Source organism: Channa argus, chromosome 22 (assembly GCF_033026475.1).
Source record: "Channa argus isolate prfri chromosome 22, Channa argus male v1.0, whole genome shotgun sequence".
Taxonomy (NCBI): Eukaryota; Metazoa; Chordata; class Actinopteri; order Anabantiformes; family Channidae; genus Channa; species Channa argus.
This window is the reverse complement of record NC_090218.1, coordinates 264,847-282,926: the sequence shown is the minus strand read 5'-3', so window position 1 is coordinate 282,926 and position 18,080 is coordinate 264,847. Positions and strand designations below refer to the sequence as shown.

At 39.5% G+C, this 18,080-nt stretch overlaps 1 protein-coding gene across 2 annotated transcripts in view; it reads right to left on the bottom strand.

The window, feature by feature from the left end:
• The window catches only part of ltbp3 (latent transforming growth factor beta binding protein 3), a 36,472-nt gene extending 19,521 nt beyond the window's left edge, over window positions 1-16,951 (bottom strand). Inside the window, exon 1 of one of the 2 annotated variants that reach the window (XM_067492040.1) lies at window positions 16,365-16,951. In XM_067492040.1, the coding sequence (XP_067348141.1) occupies window positions 16,365-16,602 (238 nt within the window). In that variant the 5' untranslated portion in view covers window positions 16,603-16,951. The remainder of the gene's footprint in view (window positions 1-16,364) is intronic. The other variant, XM_067492038.1, reaches the window with a different exon arrangement.
• Between the last annotated feature and the right edge of the window lie 1,129 nt (window positions 16,952-18,080).

Below are 18,080 nucleotides of genomic sequence, written 5' to 3'. Positions count from 1 at the left end.
AGGTAAAGTCACTGATTTGTTTAACAGCTTCAAGCAGACATATGGGAAAGTTCTTGAAAGCTATGGGAAAGCTGCTGGCTGCAGAAAGGGTTATGGCGTATACAGTATTCACTTCAGTTTTATTAGGTCTCCCATTGTGTTTCTTTTGAGTCCACTTGTTTTTGAAATTCCCACAATAGAACAATCTGAGGAAAGCGAGATAGTGGGCGAGACTGGGGAAGTCTAAAAACAAGTAATCAATCAAGGAAAAAGTTGAAATCAAAGTAAAATCAAACAACACTGCTTTTTTATCTTCATTGTCAACAAGTAGTACTATTATCAAAAAACTTGATAATGAAGACTATTTGTCTACAAAAGCCTAAAATAAGAAAATGTTGTAAGCCTAAATGAATTTCCCAAAACAGCTAAACAGCTAAAGTTTGCCCATGTGCTTCTAGATTAAAATTGTGTCAAAATTACATACATTTTTCAAAGGCAGCCCAACAGGGGGGATTTCTATGCAGGTATCAGTGAAACTGAAAGTACGTCCTTCACTAAGTTTACTGCTGCTATGAATCCAGCATTTTTTGTCTCTGTTTCAGATACCTCAAATCTGGACATCCCTAAACAGAGCACAGATACTGTCTCTCTCACTTGGAGTAAACTGAAAGCGTTTTTATCTGAGACGGTAGAGATGTGTGACCTGTGAAAGACTGGAGCTGATGGTAAAAACACTGACTTTTATAATGACATTCTGAAGAAATTGCATTTCATGTGCAATCAAACGACACTTCATTCGTACAGCACCTCGTAGAGGTTGGTGCAAACCTTTTACACATGACAAGTTAAGTGATAGTAAGACAAAGACAACTACATGTTGGTTTATGGCTGTGAGTTTTACAACAATTCATGAGACACTGTTCAATTTGTTTCTTCAACACAACACGCAACAAAAAACAAGTAATCCTAAATGAATTTCTTAAAACTGCTAAACTCGCAGTACTTAACAATGTGTTTATTTGTCAGAATAGGTCTGTAACAATTTGGATAATTAATGGAACAATTTCTTGGCTTGAAAAGATAGGAGCAACCAGTCGAGACGCAGGAAAATGTGTGACCAAGTAACAGTTTGGCACAGTCTGTGAAACAGCAAATTAACAGCTTATTGTAAAAACTTTAGTTTCTGTATAATATGTACCACTTGATAATGCAAATGAACAGTTTCCCACTTTTTATAATACTTGTCTCTGTTCTGGTTGAAGCATTATGCTTTATTTCACAAACAGATAACGGATGGTATTTAATGTGACCCCCTGCAAAAAAAAGAACTAGCATACTTCTTGTTAATAGAGAACTACCCCTTTATGTGAAGTAGTTCCAGCTACTTTACAGATTGCAGAAAATGAATACTCTTTCAGTCCTGCACTGTTGGTCAGACAAAGCAAAGTATGAAGATTTCAATTTGGATTCTGGGAAACTAATTTGTTCAATAATTACATTATTGTAAAAACTCAGAACAAAAAAGTAAGTAAAAAATAAAAAGAAACACTAAGCAATAGTACATTCGTATTTGGTTGAGCCCAAAATCGAACTAACTGAGGGTTCACCAATTAATACCACTTGGTGGTTTTACTGTTGTGTTGGGAAAAACATCTAATGCTGTCCATGGTCAGCAGGTGTCAGAACACACAGTGCATCACAGTCATCTGTGTATGGGGCTATGTAGCCACAGAAAACACAGAGTGCCCATCTAGATCCCCCTCCACCACAAACGAAAAAACCACCAGGTGGTATTAATATTGTGGCTGATCACTGTTTTTAACATATACACATCAAAGGTAAGCACGGTCTATGTAGTTTAATACCCTAATATGATAGTGACCCTCAGGGTTTTCTGGCTACTTTTGTTGCAGCCACCACAACTGTGACATTTACCAGGTGAGGTCCAACAAAGCCTGAAGAATTTTCATAGCCATGTGGCTGACATTTGGACACAAAAGGTATCCAAAGGTAGAGTAAGGTAGGGTGGGGTAGAAGAAGAGGACAGGTTAGGAGAGGAGAGGAGGAGAGAGTAGGATAGGGGAGGTGAGGCGAGGAGAGGAGAGGAGAGGAGAGGGGAGGAGAGGGGAGTAGAGGAGGCCTCTTTCCCCAGCAGAGCCAAGTGTGCACACATGGAAGTAATTTGAAAAGGACTGGCAGGGAGTCTGGGCTGCAGCGTAATTAGGGGACTAGATCACTTTAATCACAGCAGGGACATCCTCACATAGTGAAAGTCAAGCAGACAAATGAAAGGACTTCGGTGAAAATGCCAACTAGCAAAGTAAAAATCTGAAACAGTATATTTTAGAAGCGGCTTCACCCTAACTAACACAATGTGACAATGGTCTTTAAGCACTAGAAATGGGTGCAGGCAGCAACATGCAGAATCAAGCTGAAAGGCTCAGGCCTGGCAACAAATAGTAACTGAGTAGAGCAGTGTGAAGACAGCTTACTCAACTTAGTCAGCCTCCAGTTTCCATGGTCTATTTTGTCTCAGTAGTGGATTTACAATGAGAGGAAAATGGGAAAGATGTGGGGGCTGAAAATTTGGGATTATAGACAGAAAGAAAGGAAAACAACGTCTTTCCAAATATGATTACACAATCTAAACCCACAGCGACTGGAGAAACAATGTAGGGAAAGTCTGAGTTGAGCTCGTCTGGCCAGGACTGAATGAGACCAGGTACTGTAATGTAGCTCAGTCAGACTCTATGCCTCACTAATGAAACTGGTCAACACAAAGGAGGAGGGGGATTCAAATTACCGATTTGGGGTGATATTTCTTGGGTGGGGGCACAGGTGGGGGAAGACCTTTTGATGTTGTGAAATAAGCCCCATTTTACAGGCCACAGTACAAAGTACAATACACAGACTGCTACAGCCACGACAGGCTTATTCTGATCTTAAAGCACTGCTGGTATAAAGTTTGCTCATGTGCTTCTGGATTAAAATTATTTCAAAGTTACATTAACTATTCAAAGGCAGCCCAACAGGGGGGATTTCTATGCATTTAACAGGGAAACGGCCTTCACTGGGTTTACTGCTGCTATGAATCCAGCATTTTTTCTCTCTGTTTCAGATACCTCGACTCAGGAGGTCCCTGAACAGAGTACAGACCTGTCTCTTTCCCACATTTTCCTAATGTAATTCTCACAAGGAGTGCACTGAAATAATTTTTATCTGTGACCAATCAAAGACTGGAGCTGATGGCAAAAACCCTGACTTATATAATGACATTCTGAAGAAATTCCATTCAATGTAGAATCAAATGACACTTCATTTGTACAGCACCTCGTAGAGGTTGGTGCAAATCTTTTACACATGACTAGTTAAGACAAAAACTGTGAAATTATTTGTTCACAAGAAATGCTCAACTACATGTTGGTTTATGGCTGTGAGTTTTACAACAATTCACAAGAAACTGTTCAATCTATTTCATCAACACAACCCTCAAGAAAAGAGCAGTATAGTGTTCACTGCAAACATAAATTATACTTATGTGTAGTCTCCAGTTTTGGTGGGATTTCATTTTGGAAAGATGCCTTGTTTGTGTCTCTGAGTGCAATTTATTTGTATGTTGAACATGTCTTTGAGGTAGAGAGCACTACCGCTCAAATCTTGGAAAATATATCTCTGACTGTCTGTTAGATGTCAGCCCTGTTTAACTTATGTTACATTACTTAGTCTCTAATTTTATCCATCCATCCATTATAATTAACTTCTTACCCTATTAAGGGTGGTGCTGGAGCCAATCCCAGCTGTCACTGGGTGAGAGGCAGGGTACACCCTGGACAGGTTGCCAATATTGTAGAGATGGGCCTTTGTCTCTCTGTGTCAGCTGTATTAGTTGTTGAACGTACTTGGACTTGATGTGATTGTGCTGCACTCAAAACAAGAAAAACATCCAATAGTCTGAAAAAAATCACCATTTAACCCAAAGTTCCCCTAAAATAAATTTTCAGTGCTGATAAATGTTTTGGCAAATGTCATCACTAACACTTCAGAAAGTTAAACCATTCGAGGACGGTTTCCAGGTTTATTTCAGCTCCACACAACAGCAAAGTAAAACGTTCAACAACAGGGGGTATTACAACTGGATTCCCTTTAAATTAGCTGTCTCGTGTCTGTTTGTCTTCAGAACCCCAGGATGACTGAATAATTTGTGTGTTACCATAATGTACAGGGACTACTCTCCTTCATTGAAGCTAGTTGTAAAATAGCACTGCATGGACTAATGTTTTCTGCAGATCTACTATGTAACAGTGTTCACCCGTATGTGAGAGCTATTAACTGGTGGGTGTACCGTCTCCTGGAGAGCCGCTGTGGTTCTGTGACTGCACCACATTACATGCTGAAAGGAGCGCAAAGCTTTAAAGTTGAGATCATAACAAGGATTTTACTTTCCAGCGGACTTTCCCTTTAAATCATCACCTTACAGTTCATTAACAGAATTTATGATCTGAAATTGCTCACTGACTCTCCTTGTCAGCAAGCTTAGTGTCTTAGAGGCAGCCTCCCTCCACTTTGTGCCACGCCTTTGTCTTTATGGATCTGACACATACCTGAGACGAGAGGTGGTGTGTTATTGAAAAAAAAATCTAACGCACCTAAGTGTCATTTATTGGTCTGAATGAATTTGAGGCATGAACAGGGCCGACTGACTGAATGGTGTTGGGTGGGACTTTTGGATGGAGCAGTTATGGTGTTGTGAACATTATTTTCCATATGGCCTTCTCAAAGAAAATGGAGAAAGTTAAGAACAAGGATCCACTAAAAAATCCCTCATCTTTGATATGCAAATAGATCTGCACAATGTAGGGATTCAAGTACTTAATTTAAGGTAAACTACTTAAATGAATAAACATGACACGCCGACATGAAATACACAGTCGTTTCATATCTGGCTTTAATTACGCTATGAAAATTTTTGCTTTTGTGCCTTTGAAACCTAATTTAATGTTGTACTTTAGTTTGCATGTATGTTTCAAGACACCAGCCTAACATGAACACTACCCTGCTTTGATGAAACGAATGATGACACTGATGGAGTCGGAACACACAGTGCATTGCAGATTGCTGGGGCTGCACAGCCAGAGTTCCCACGCTGACCCTTGTCCGGGCATCGCGACTCTAAAACCACCATTTAGATCTAATGTTGTGGTTGTTCAGTATAGGTGTCTCATACGGCTAAAAAAGCAAACTCAAAATGTTTCATGTGACGAAGTGTAAGAGTGAGAGCTCGTTTTTAACAACATCATGGTCCATTACAAGAGCAGAAAGACAGAAATGGTATAGGGGAAGATCATTGTCATGTACATCATACATCTGGGAAAGTGAGGGAATTAAGCAAAAGAAGCAGTGACAAGAGATGTGAAATCCAGAGAATCCAGAGAATGAAATTATTGTAACATTTCAATGGGATTTTTGATTCTCAGACACTTTTTTTCCTTTAAAGAAAACATACTATACATTCCTCAACAGCTAAGTAAGTACCATTAAGAAAGACAAAATCTATGTCCATAAAAATACAAAAAAAGATACCCAAATGTTTTATATTCATGGCAAATTGACTGGAAGAAAGACAGACAGGTAGACAGACAGAAAGAGAGAAAGCCAAAGACAGACAGAAAAAGAAAGAAAGAAAGAGAGAAAGAAAGAAAAAAGAAAGAAAGACAGAAAGAAAGAAAGAAAGAAAGAAAGAAAGAAAGAAAGTTGCCCTTTGAGTGCCCTGCTACCACCCTCCCACTCGCTGCTGTCTGTCTGGAGCTGACGCATTGTCAGCCCCCTCCCTCCACACGATCGTCCCAGCCACAGCCGCACCCTCCAAGCACAAAAACAACAAATTACAGTCCTACAAACCACAGTTTGAAAAGCTCCCCATCTCACTGAACTGAAAGCTACTGCACACATCATCTCTCATGCACATGCTACAATGGCCTGATGTGTCCTTTTCTTTGAACACAGTCATATTCTGGCAGAAGTGTGAATAGCAGTTTAACCAGTCTGCAAGACTCACTGATGATGCTCACTGAGTCACTTTCACTATGATTCAATCCTAGTATAATTCGAACCACTCAGACTTTGATAAATAGAGGCCAGACTTGGTGGTCAACGTGCGATCATTTCCATGGTCTTACTGGTCAACAGAGACATAGGAATACACATTAAAATATTACCATGACTCATTGCATAGGGCAGATGTAGACCTTTAATTCAATGTAGAATGTCATGTTAATACCTCCAAATTTACTCTCAAACATCACTATACGTTTTTTTGCATCAACTTTGTTAAGTACAAAATTTGGTTCCATCAAAAGGTTAAAGCTCCCAAAAGTGCAGATAAGAATATATAAAAACTGACAATGACATGGTGATTCTGTGATTTCTGGAAGTGTCCTGACCCCATGCAGTGATGTCCAGTAAAGAATTATGCCTGTTTTTAATGCAGTGCCACCTGAGGGCCGAAAGATCACATGGATCCAGTTTTGACCTTTGGCCTTATCCCTTGGCACAGAGGTTCCTCCTGATTCTCTAAATCTATTGATGATATTATTTACTGTAGATGGTGGGATCTTCAAAGTCTTCACAATTTTACGTTAAAGAAAATTTTTAGACGCAGTTTTTCACAGATTGGTGAATTTCTGCCCATCTTTACATTCTTTGCATTTCTTTGCGAGGCAGAGGCAGAGCCTCTCTGAAATGCTCTTTTTATACTCAGTCATGAAACTGACCTGTTGCCAATTAACCTAATTAGTTGTCAAATGCTCCTCCATTTGTTTTTGATTTGCAGCAATTTCTTTTTCAGACTTTTGTTGCCCCTCTTTCATTTTTTTGAGATGTGTTGCTGCCAATAAATTAAAAATGAAATGATAAAATGTCTCAGTTTCAACATCTGATATGTTGTTTAAGTTCTACTGTGAATAAACCATGAGTTAATGAGATTTGTAAATCATGGCATTCTGAATTTATTTACATTTAACTTTTTTTAAATTGGAGTTTTAGGTTCTGGCCTTAGACTTGGCAGAGATGAGAGTATGGATCTTCTCATTTAATGTCCCACCAAAAAACTGGTAATCACATTTCACAGGTCAAATAATTCCTTTAACGTTTAGCCGTATAGTCTTCAACAGCTCCAGAGAAAGATTTCTACATTTTTAATTGGTAGAAAAACTTTGTTAGTCTGGAGTGTTCATTCTCAGTTGGTTTGGCTGATGAGTGACTCTTTCACATTACACTTGTTGAAGTGTTAAGGTCAAAAGCTTATTTTATTTTGGACTTTAACGCTATTTCCCTGCAGTATTTTACAACTATCCAGCGCTGTCTTTCCTGACCAAGAGAACCGTGACTAAACAACACTTTGTACCATAAATTGTAAACATGGTTAAGGCTACAGTCAGTGTTTAAAAAAGACTACGGGAATTGCTATCATTGAATGACGTGCTTCGCTCTACCATCAGCTCCAAAGCAGGAAACCACATCCCCAAATACGCCTACCATCGGCTGGCACTGCAAGACCACATACCACACGGAGTAAGAAAGAGTGACATGTGAAGTGGGTCAGGCTCCCTGCAGCTGAGCCAGACACTGGGAGTAAATGACATAATCACTGCCTTTTGAAAACACAAACCTACGTACGTATGCCTCCTCCCCCTGCTGAGATCTCAGTGTTCTGTTGACCTCCAAAAACTGAGCAGCCTTGGCCCCGCCATCTAAACAATACCCCTGCCCTTTGCTGGTGTTGACCAGTGTCACCAAAGGCATTCATTACCTCTCACAGTGAACCTAAAACAACCATTTGTTAACCTTTGAAAAACTGGACAATGACAATAAGCAGACTCCTCCTGAGAGCCTGAAGGCGCCATCATCAGAAATATCAGGAATGATCTACGAAAAAGGTTTGTAATTATCTAAATCTAAATTAAACTCTGCCTTGCACAATGTGATTCTCACATGTCATGGAAATATGCAACGTGGTTTCCATAGCTCTTGGGTGGGCACAAATCCAGCATTACCCTGACACTCCCCTCTGCCAGAGATGTTTGTGGATAGAAAGCCAGAGAGTCTGACAAATGTTGGCACCGATGTTGATGATGTCATGTAATGACTGTCTAGAAAGCCTCGGCTATAGGAATACGAGGGCAGGCAGGCAGAGGAGTGCTGACAGTGCTCTGCTGAGATTATGTCAGATACCTGCCCTGCAGGATACTCACCACTCAGCACTGGAGAGGGTAGCAGGTAATGTCTGCAGGCTTGCACAGTCTCAGGCCATGGCAGCAGGCAGCACTGGCAGAGGCCGTGTTATTCTGTTTACCCTGGCTAATCAGTAGAGCTACAGGGTCTTGCACAGTGTGGGTGCAGTCCCAAGAGCTCACATTCCTCTGAGCGGCTTTAAATAACTGCTCCGTTTCTCCACCTCACTAAGCAAATGGAAGGAGAGTGTTAATGATGGCAAAGAAGACTGTTTGTTTGAGCTGGGTTCAGTACACTGCTCTTAGGCACGCAAACACACAAACACACACACTCAAATATACACACTGTTCTCTTGTGACATAAAAGAAACACATCTAATTGCTGCTTTGTTTCCTAAACTTAATTCACTGGGATGCTTATTTTCAACCTGCACAGTATTTGACTTTTTTCACAGAAAGTGGAGGATGTGGGAGAGCCCGGTTTCACGGGAAGCTCCTGCTAAGGGCATGTGAATTTTAGCTCTTAATGGATTTTAGCTCTTAATGTTGCGCGTGTAGAGAGAAGTTACAGATGATTTAGCCTTTTTAACAACGGACACTCTTTAGGAGTTTGTCCACCTAAATTAAAAGAAGTGTACTTTTTTACACAATTGCATTTAAACACATTTATCACATTGTTGGACTATCTCTCTGCTCTGAGGATACATTACATTGACAATTATATATTGTTTTTAAAATCTATGTCTTAGTACATACATTACATATTTGAGTACTTGCAAATATTTTGATACTTTTTTAGTGTTTTCTACATTGTGATAATGTCCTGGTTGGGAAACAGTGGTATACCGTTATCAGAAATAGTCACATGTATTATCGGCTCAACATGCATAAATAGATATGAAGTGAGGCAGATGTGCATCCTAAAAAAGTTCAGCAGGAGGTTGAAGATCAGCCTGCAAACACACATGATGCAGAGTTTTGGAAGTATTGAAAACTATCACAGAACTATTGTGATACTGAAGACAACCTAAAAAACCTAATTAATCTAAGGCTGGTTCTGAAACGTTCTCATATTTATGAGATCCCTAAGTCCCGCATCTCGTAATTACGAGATAAGGTCTCTAATTTATTTTTCTTTGTTGAATGCAATTTGCCACCATACTAAACAATTTATTAATAAATAATTAAATATCACATGATAGGTGTGGGTTAGCGCTGCCGTCTCTATTCTCTAAAAATGTCTAAATCTAAACCCCTTTGTTACCTGTTGTTATACATCAGGTAAAACAAATGGGGGCTGTAATTTAGAGTGGAGCCTGTTACCCCCTTTTTATCTATAGTTACACCATAAGTATTTGGACCAATCATGTAATATTTAACAGGTACCCCTAACTACAAAATACTTAAACTGTAAGTTTCTCTTTTTATCATTGTGTTACCCAAGTTTGCTTGTTGTAATCAAATAACAACAAATATCTATCCATAGGTACTGTGAAGGTACACCATTGTTACTAGTAAGTACACAGTAAGTTCCCTGTACTTACCCTGTAATTCACGGGCTTTAATCAGAAGCATTACCCAAATTTTAATAAAGAGAAGGTATTCTGAAAAATGAAATTGCTTGAGCCTCCCTTGCACATGTGTGTTTACATTTGAGAGGGTGTGAGCATGGGAGCAATGCCCAGCTTGGCCACTGAGCTCAGTCCAACCTGTGGCAGAAATCCAGAGCACTGCAGGTTTTTGGTCATCTCAGTCAGACCAGAGCAGAGGGTTTTGAAGGGCAAAATATAGTTGCCTCATAAATAGAAAGAAAACAGATCCAGTTCTATTTTATTTGGATGTCTTTTTTTCAGGCTCCCATGGACCTCTGGCCCATGCTGATGGAAAGGGCTACTAGTGTCACTTCACTGTAAATACAGAACCACATGGGAAATTCTGAAATAGATTATATTCACTACAAATGATGCTCAATTTAGGGGAGACGGGCCCAGGCTGGGCTACGATAAGACCACTTCCTGTACAACAGGAGGCTCTGTGCTTTTACTTGTTCCTAAAAATGACAAGGATCTAGAGCAGCTTGGATTTCAGGAGAGAGAGCAGCTGCTGTCATTAAGGCTGATAGATGGGATGCCTCTGTGTTAGCAGCAGCAAGAAAAACTAGACTAGGATTAATTCTTGTTGGAAAAACATCAGAAGAATAGAGACAAAGATTTTTTTGTAGCCAATTTATCTTAAAATGATATATTTGATGACTACTGAAAACATATTCACTCTTCCTTTTACAAGTGGACAAAACACGAGATAGATCCACACACAAACAAAGACACCCAGTCTCCAAGGAGCATAACAGTTTTGTCTCACGTTTTTCTTCTTCTCCCTATCCTACAATTTACAGCAAGCTTTCAAGTTTGGGAGAAAAAAAACATAAATTTGCCATTGGATATTTTCACAGCCAAACACATGGAGATAATTACAAAGACAGCTTTCATCTCCCAGTAAACAGGCTTAAGTTCAAAAGAGATTAAAAAAAGAAGACATGCAATAGAATCAGCGTGGAGGGGTTCATTTAAGGTATTTAGAATTATGTGATTTACCGATATATGTAAATACAGTAAAATAATTTAGATAAGGGAAATGTAACTGTAGAATTCAGTCATTTCAGGCTGTAAATGTCCGTTCTGCCAAAATGTGCACTCTTCGCGCCAAAATGCATTATAGGGCTTTCAAGTTTCCATGCTTTCATCAGTTTAGGAAGTGCACAGAGAAATATAAATCTATTACTGACAAGTAGATTCCCTGGAAACATATGACCACAGCCAATTTTACCTTCATTGCAGGGCAGTTTGTCTCACGCATTTCAAGTACATTTTTAGCCGCATATGTTGGTGAATTTTATAGTTTCTGAAGTTTCTGAACCTTATAAGTATGTATTATATAAAATGTAGTGTATCCCAGACCTCAGAGAACATGTGTAAAATAATGTTCCAATTACAAAGTATGTATTCTGTGTAATGTTTTTCTGTACACTGTACTGTACATGAAATAGACCAGAGCTACGTCTATCTGCTACTCACTAAACCATAACAGATATATTATAATCTCAGGCTGCCTGGCTGACAACGACTTCGGTGTTGACGTAAATAAAGTACAAGACATCCAATATGCTAATTACATTCACTCTAACAAGAATTTACAGTAATTACCTGGCAAAAAAGTTGCCAATAAAGTTTTTTTCACTTAATAACTGTATAAAGAATTACAGTACACAACTGGATTTATTTTACCGTGTTTTGCTGTATTTAAAATTACAGCAAATTATTGCTTTCTAACAGAAAAACAATAATTAATTGTTATATAGTTGACAACTTTATCCTGTATTATATTAAAATTACAGGATTTACCTGGTAAATTCCTCTTAATAGTTCACAAAACAATTGAACTATTGTTACTTTTGCTTTTTTCATTAGCAGCTTTTTTGATACATATTCAGATTTTTTTCAGATGACACCTTATGCAAAAGTAATTCAAAATGGACATTGCAATATTTTCTCTTTACCTGTTAAACAAAACAGGAGCCATAACTGCAACAAAAAAAACTTTTATTAAAAGTCAATAGTTTAACATAGCTTTGAGAACCTGAGATCAAAGAGTCATTATCTTTTGTACAGTATATGACTCATGCTCAAAGCCATTCACAGCCACATGCGTGAAGAGAAAAGAGACACAAAGATCGACTATTGTTTTCTTCTTATGTACTTTCCCACTTCTTATAACGAAAAACTTTGCAGTCTTGGAGCCACTGGTTGCATTGGTTCCAATGAAATATCTGAAAATCACAAATTTACATAAATAGAAAGGTCATGGCAAAACTGCACAGAGCTATTCTACATGAGAGCAAAATCCATATAGTTATACAAGACAAACTAATCATTTGCCCTTAAAAAATAAAAATTGGGCTGTTCAAGCTGAAGCAGAAAGTAGCTGTAGTTTTATCAACCTAGTCTGGTTGGACATTTCTCAACCAGCCCCAGTTTAGGAGGACAACAGCACCATCAAACATCTGCACCGACATACCATTTTTAGTACTCATTGCTAAAAATGAGTACTAAAGGGTTTAAATGTTCTTCAGCGGTTGACCTAGTTTGCTGCTGCTGCTGCTGTTGTTGATGTCCAGATGTTGGCGATTCTCTAACCAAATCACATCTTTAAAACTGATCACATGTTAGTGCAAACCTTATACAAATGTTAACAAGTCAATTACAGACCAATTCAACTCAAAAACTATTTGCTAATTAATTCACCTAATTGCTGAGATTGACCTGTGTTTCTGCAGAACTACTTCCAAAAGTTCTGCCATGCCATTGTAATGCAAGGAAGTAGCTCTGAGGTGGGATAAACAGACCATGTGGGCAAATAACTGCTAACATGCCTTTTTTCCGCATTAAAACTCACAGTAAAGAGATTTTGACTCACTAAATAAGCAGATTTTTAGCATTTATCCACATTTTTAAAAATAGCTGTCACTCCTTTTATAGCTGATTCCTTTTTCGAGTTGGATTTCGATTTTTTTTTGTTGAGAAACCAAAATGTGAACCCTCTGTTTTAAATATATGACAAAACATCAAGCTGCGCTTGTACAGCGTGGACACAGGCCAGGACCTGTGGATTCACTGTCCAGTTAACTAAAGCAGCATCAATGTGACACTGATCGGCTTAACTGCAACTGAAATAAAAATATCATATATATTTCCGAAAAACAGGCTCGAGTCATAACCTGGAAGCTAATGGGTGCTTCATCTGCTCAAAGCTACCAAAATAACACACGCTGAGTTAGTTTGTGGTCAAGGTATGGAGCTATTTACAGACAGCGTTAGAGTAACTAGTTTTTCTCAACGAGGTCTTTTGCCCTGTTTTTGACAAACCTGCAGCTTCACTCTGCAGTGCTGCTGGGTCATAACACAGCTTGTTTAAGACAATGGGAAAATATAGTTACTGTTAAAAATAAGACAACGTTGTTCTCACCAAAGAAATGACTGCTGCTCCTCTGCTTCTGTCATCAAAAGTTCTTCGTTCAAATTCAACCGCCAGAATCAACAGTATTCAGCTGTTATGTGCATCATCTACAGTCCAGATGCAACTGGCCTGTAATTGTGCAATGTTATTGGGGGAAAATGCTGTTAGGTGCTGTAATTGTTTTTTACCCATGATGCATTGCGATATACAATTAAACTTTTTAAAACAACAAAACAAGACGTTACTGTGACACATCACTGTAGAAATTACAGCAAATTGTTACAGCGTCGATTTTCCTGAAGCTGACTAAGCTGAAGAAGCTGACTAAGAGTATCTGGGTGGTCTTCTGTCAGAGACCGTGGCAGCTTCATCACACACTGCTCAGATAAACTATGTCGTCATTTTCATTGCATGTGATTGTTTTATATCATTGGACAGTGTGTGACAGCTGGTTGAAAAAGACAATGATGTTAAAACGACTCCTTGCAAGCTCAAACCTCTGCCAACCACTGACATGGTCTCTCCAGCTATTTAACTTTGTAATATCATTGACTCAACTGAAAGTTTCGGTTAAATTGCTTTTTGACACTGTAAATGTTCAAGTAGGAATATGGCTTCTGACTACCATGTCATCCACATGCTTTATTCAGTTGATCAGGTCCAGCCCAGTGAGGGTAAATGTAATCAATTTCAGAAGGTTTAGCTTCATCTGCTGGCAAAAATCCCAGATGCAGATCAACACTAAAACGTGACTGTTCCTTGGCACTCAGCCTGCCAGCACACCAAATTCCAGCCAAATTCAAACTGCTGAACTGACTCTGAAAAATCCTTGTTCACATTGAACCACACGCTCTGAAAGGTCTTTCTGCACACCGTGACAGTAACTAGACTCTGGACAGGCTCAATTTTGGCCTCAGCCTCACATTGCTGACATCCCAACCTCACAAATATGGAAAAGTCTTCATATTGTTCCTGCTATAACCATGGTCGTTTTAACACAGGAGAGAGAAATTTCCACTTGTCCACATCACATTCCAGCTCTCATACTCAACAACACACAGCTCCTCTCGAAGCTGAAGTCGAACCATTTATTGTCTGCTTTAGAAATTCATACAGTTTACAAAGCACCTTTTTTTCTGATACTGTGAAACCAAGAAGACAGGTGACTGTAAAGCTGCTTCACTATTTAAGCTAAATGTGAACCTGCATGAGATATTCCTGGAATTTGAATTATCTGACATTGAAGCTTCAAAAAGTGATGCATCACATCGAAGTAGGTGGAAATTCTCTGACTTCACATGGTGTCAAAGTGGAGCAACAGTGATTCGCTACTAAAAGTATGATTCACATGACCTCAGTTCAATCCAACCAGCTTACTTGCACATGGCCATACCAAGAAAACAGCTGGACAGGCAACATCTGTCTGGCTAACTCCAGCTTCTCTGCCCTACAAAACTGTGAGGAAGAGTCCTGCAACTTCTAATAAATAACTTTGTTATGATTTCAACTCCTCTCACTACTTCAAATCTGAATCACAATTATTATGGAATGTACTAGAAAATATATGTATATTTTACATTTTAGAAAGAGTTTTGAGAAAAGTGTCAGTTGCTCTATTGCTTTTAAGGCAGAGGAGAGCGATAAAACGTTCATGGCAGCAATGTGATGTCCACAGAAATCTGAAGCTGTTGCATCACAAACAGCTTCCTCTGAGGAGCACTTCTTATCTATAATCTATTATTTTCAACTGGTGCAACCTACTGAAGTAGTGTTTTAATAATATATGGTTTATTTCAATCAAGTGTCAGCTATTTTGGTGAATCCAAGACAAACAATGTGACTAATAATTAACACCTGTTCAAGGTTAAAAGACAGAAATTGATTTTATTTACTATTTGTAAAATGACATAATCACTATCTATCAACATGTCATTTTATGATGAATATCTTATTGTCTACACTGCAAAAAAAAAGAAAAAAGAAAAGGGCACCAGTTTGATCCAGCCCTGAGCTGGAGACTTCAAGTCTCCATGTCTTACCACAGCTGATCTGATACAGCACAGAAAGGCTCTGCTCATGCCAACCAGACACTGGAGCTGAGGCGGCGAAGTATAGATCTTGAAAGTACATTTGTATGCTATGTAATGAGCTATGGCTCACTAATTAAAGTGCAATGCAGTGGATAAAGCCACTTCACGTCATCTTAGCCACTTTTGTTGCAGAGCAGACTTTCTATCCATTTAACAAACATCTTAATGCCATGAAATCTTGGCAGATATCAGCGGCTGGTATCAAACTAGGATCTTTAAAAGAGAAAACTATACTTTATTATTCCAGACTCTAGATGTTTCTGATGGTTTTTATTTTCTATAAACTATACAGTGTGGTTTTTTTTTTACAGACATTTAGTTATGTACAGACTATTTTGTGATACAATACCTACAGTGATTAAGTGACTTGATTACTTTTAACTTTACTACACTGCACTAACTCTACTACACTTAGTAGTGACTTTGCAGGGAAGGGTTTTACCTATGAACTACAATAATAATTGAACTTCCTATTAGTGTTTTAGGATGATAGATTCATACTAGCCTCAACTTGAATACCACTAAAAGGGCTCATTCTCTGTAATAAACTATTTCACATCAGATGCTAAATTATTGTACTTCATTTTAACTGAGGTAAGATATTGGACAAGGATATGATCCTAATGCACTTTATTCACCAACTTGGCTGCCCAAGGTTCCAAGTCTCATTTAAGCATTTCATTGAGTTTTATAAGGATCATCCACTGACAATTTTAGTCACTAAACAAACAAAACTAAGTCGGTCCCAGAAAAAAAAATAGCTTGAAATACTGTTGGTGTAGCATGTAGAAGTATATTAACAGATGAGATTATGGACGGGCTCTGGTTATTTTGATGGGTGGGACTATTGTATTTTCCAGACCATGTCATATTTCACAAAAACGTGATGATTGATGATCCACAAAACAGCGGTCCCTCGCCTCCCTAGATGCTTAACAGAGGAAAAACTATAAACCCAGAGGTCAGAGCAGCATTATTGGTTAACGGCAGCGAACTAATTATATCCCCTCATAAATAAAGTGCATTGCTCCAGCAGCTTCACACTGTCACTCACCGACCCTGAAGCCCTGTCCGATGAGCGTGTCAGCCCCCTGCCCGTTCTCCGCGATCAGCGTGGTGTTGTTGCCCTGCTCGCAGGTATCCTGACACTGTCCTTTCAGGCAGATCCGCTTGCAGATGCGAGGAGCGATGACCACCTTGAAGCGCTCCCGTGTGGAGGAGCGCTCCGTGCACCACACCAGCCTGTGGACGCTCAGCCAGATGACAAGCAGATGGGAGATCAGAGAGGGCATCCTGGCATCCTTCGCTGCCCACAACAGAGACCCGGGGACATTAAATCACAAGCTGTTGGGTTCAGTTCCACCCCAGATGCGCCTGCTTTGTTAACCGGGGCAGATTTGACGTCTCATGCGGCGGAAAAAAAGCGCGTAATTCCTGCTGTTTTCTCCTCAAGGAAGAATAAAGTCACTTTTCTCGCATACCCAAGCGATCCGTCTGCAACACCGACTCGTTTGGCATCTTTGGAAGAGTCTCGGTGCGCTCGTGGCTGTTGTTTCAAAAGTTCCCCTCGTCTCGTCCCTCTTCCTTCTTCTCGCCTGTTGCTTTGGAGAGTTGCAGAGAGTGCGTATATGGGTTTGGGAGAGAAAGAAGGGAGGAGAAGGGGTGAGCCAACCCTCTCTGGAGAAAGCTGGCTGCAGGCCAACTGGCGGTGCAGGAGCAAAGCTGAAAGTGGTTTCCTTGTTGGTTATTTCTCCTCTGCTGCCCCCGCACAGACCCCACTGTGCAAATCATAGCGGCACAGCTGCGCGTGTCACTCTGGAAATTAAAAAATGCTAACATACACCTTTGGGTTGGGTGAGGGTTTTTGATATGTAAATGCTTGGTATGAGCATGCGACTGAGCTCTTTTTCTCTTTTTTCAGTTTGGTACTTTTCCTCATACAATGGCTGAACCACACTCCTATCATTCCCTACAGTATGTGAACCATCAAGGTCAGGCTGAGGTTGGCATGAGGAACTACACAAACTGTAAGGAGGCAACTTTCTGGACATTAATCTTTTGTCTATTCATACAGTTTTTATTCAGCTATTCAATAAAAAAATAAATAAATGAAATCACCAGTGGGGACATGAGCACTATGTGACATTTGTATTACAGATATAGAAATGTATGGGTTAAGTCAGAGTCACCTTCTATAGGGCAACATAGTACAAGTGGAAGGTAACCAAAAAAGCTTTTTTGCAGTGTATAAGGTCTAAGGAATAGTAGTTAGTACTCAGGTACTACAACCTTTAGATTAACCTAATGGCATAAAAAACATTAACTGCCTTTCTGAAATTAGTATAAAAGATGTGTAGTAAACAAAACCATAAATAACGGTTTTAAATCTTTGATCATGTGTCCATGTGGTTCGTGTGGCCAAATAATAACTATACTCAACTATACTACTGTCTGAGGAAAGTCAAAGTGTTAATAAAATGTGGAGGTGCTCGACTGTAATAATCACAGGGACTAGCCAATGTTTGGGGGTCACAGGGGCAGGGGTGAAAGTGAGAAAGAAACAAAAGGAGGGAGAGACAGCGAGAGGGAGAGAGTTGAGTCACTTCCTCTTCAAAAAGAGAATGTTTGCTTTCAGTCACTGAGGAAATTACTGCATGGGCCGACAGAGAGTTCACAGGCCGCCCTCACATTTCTGTCTGTCTCTACTGCTCGCCATCACTGCACCCTGGCTGCCAAGACACACACACACACACAGAGAGAGAGAGAGAGA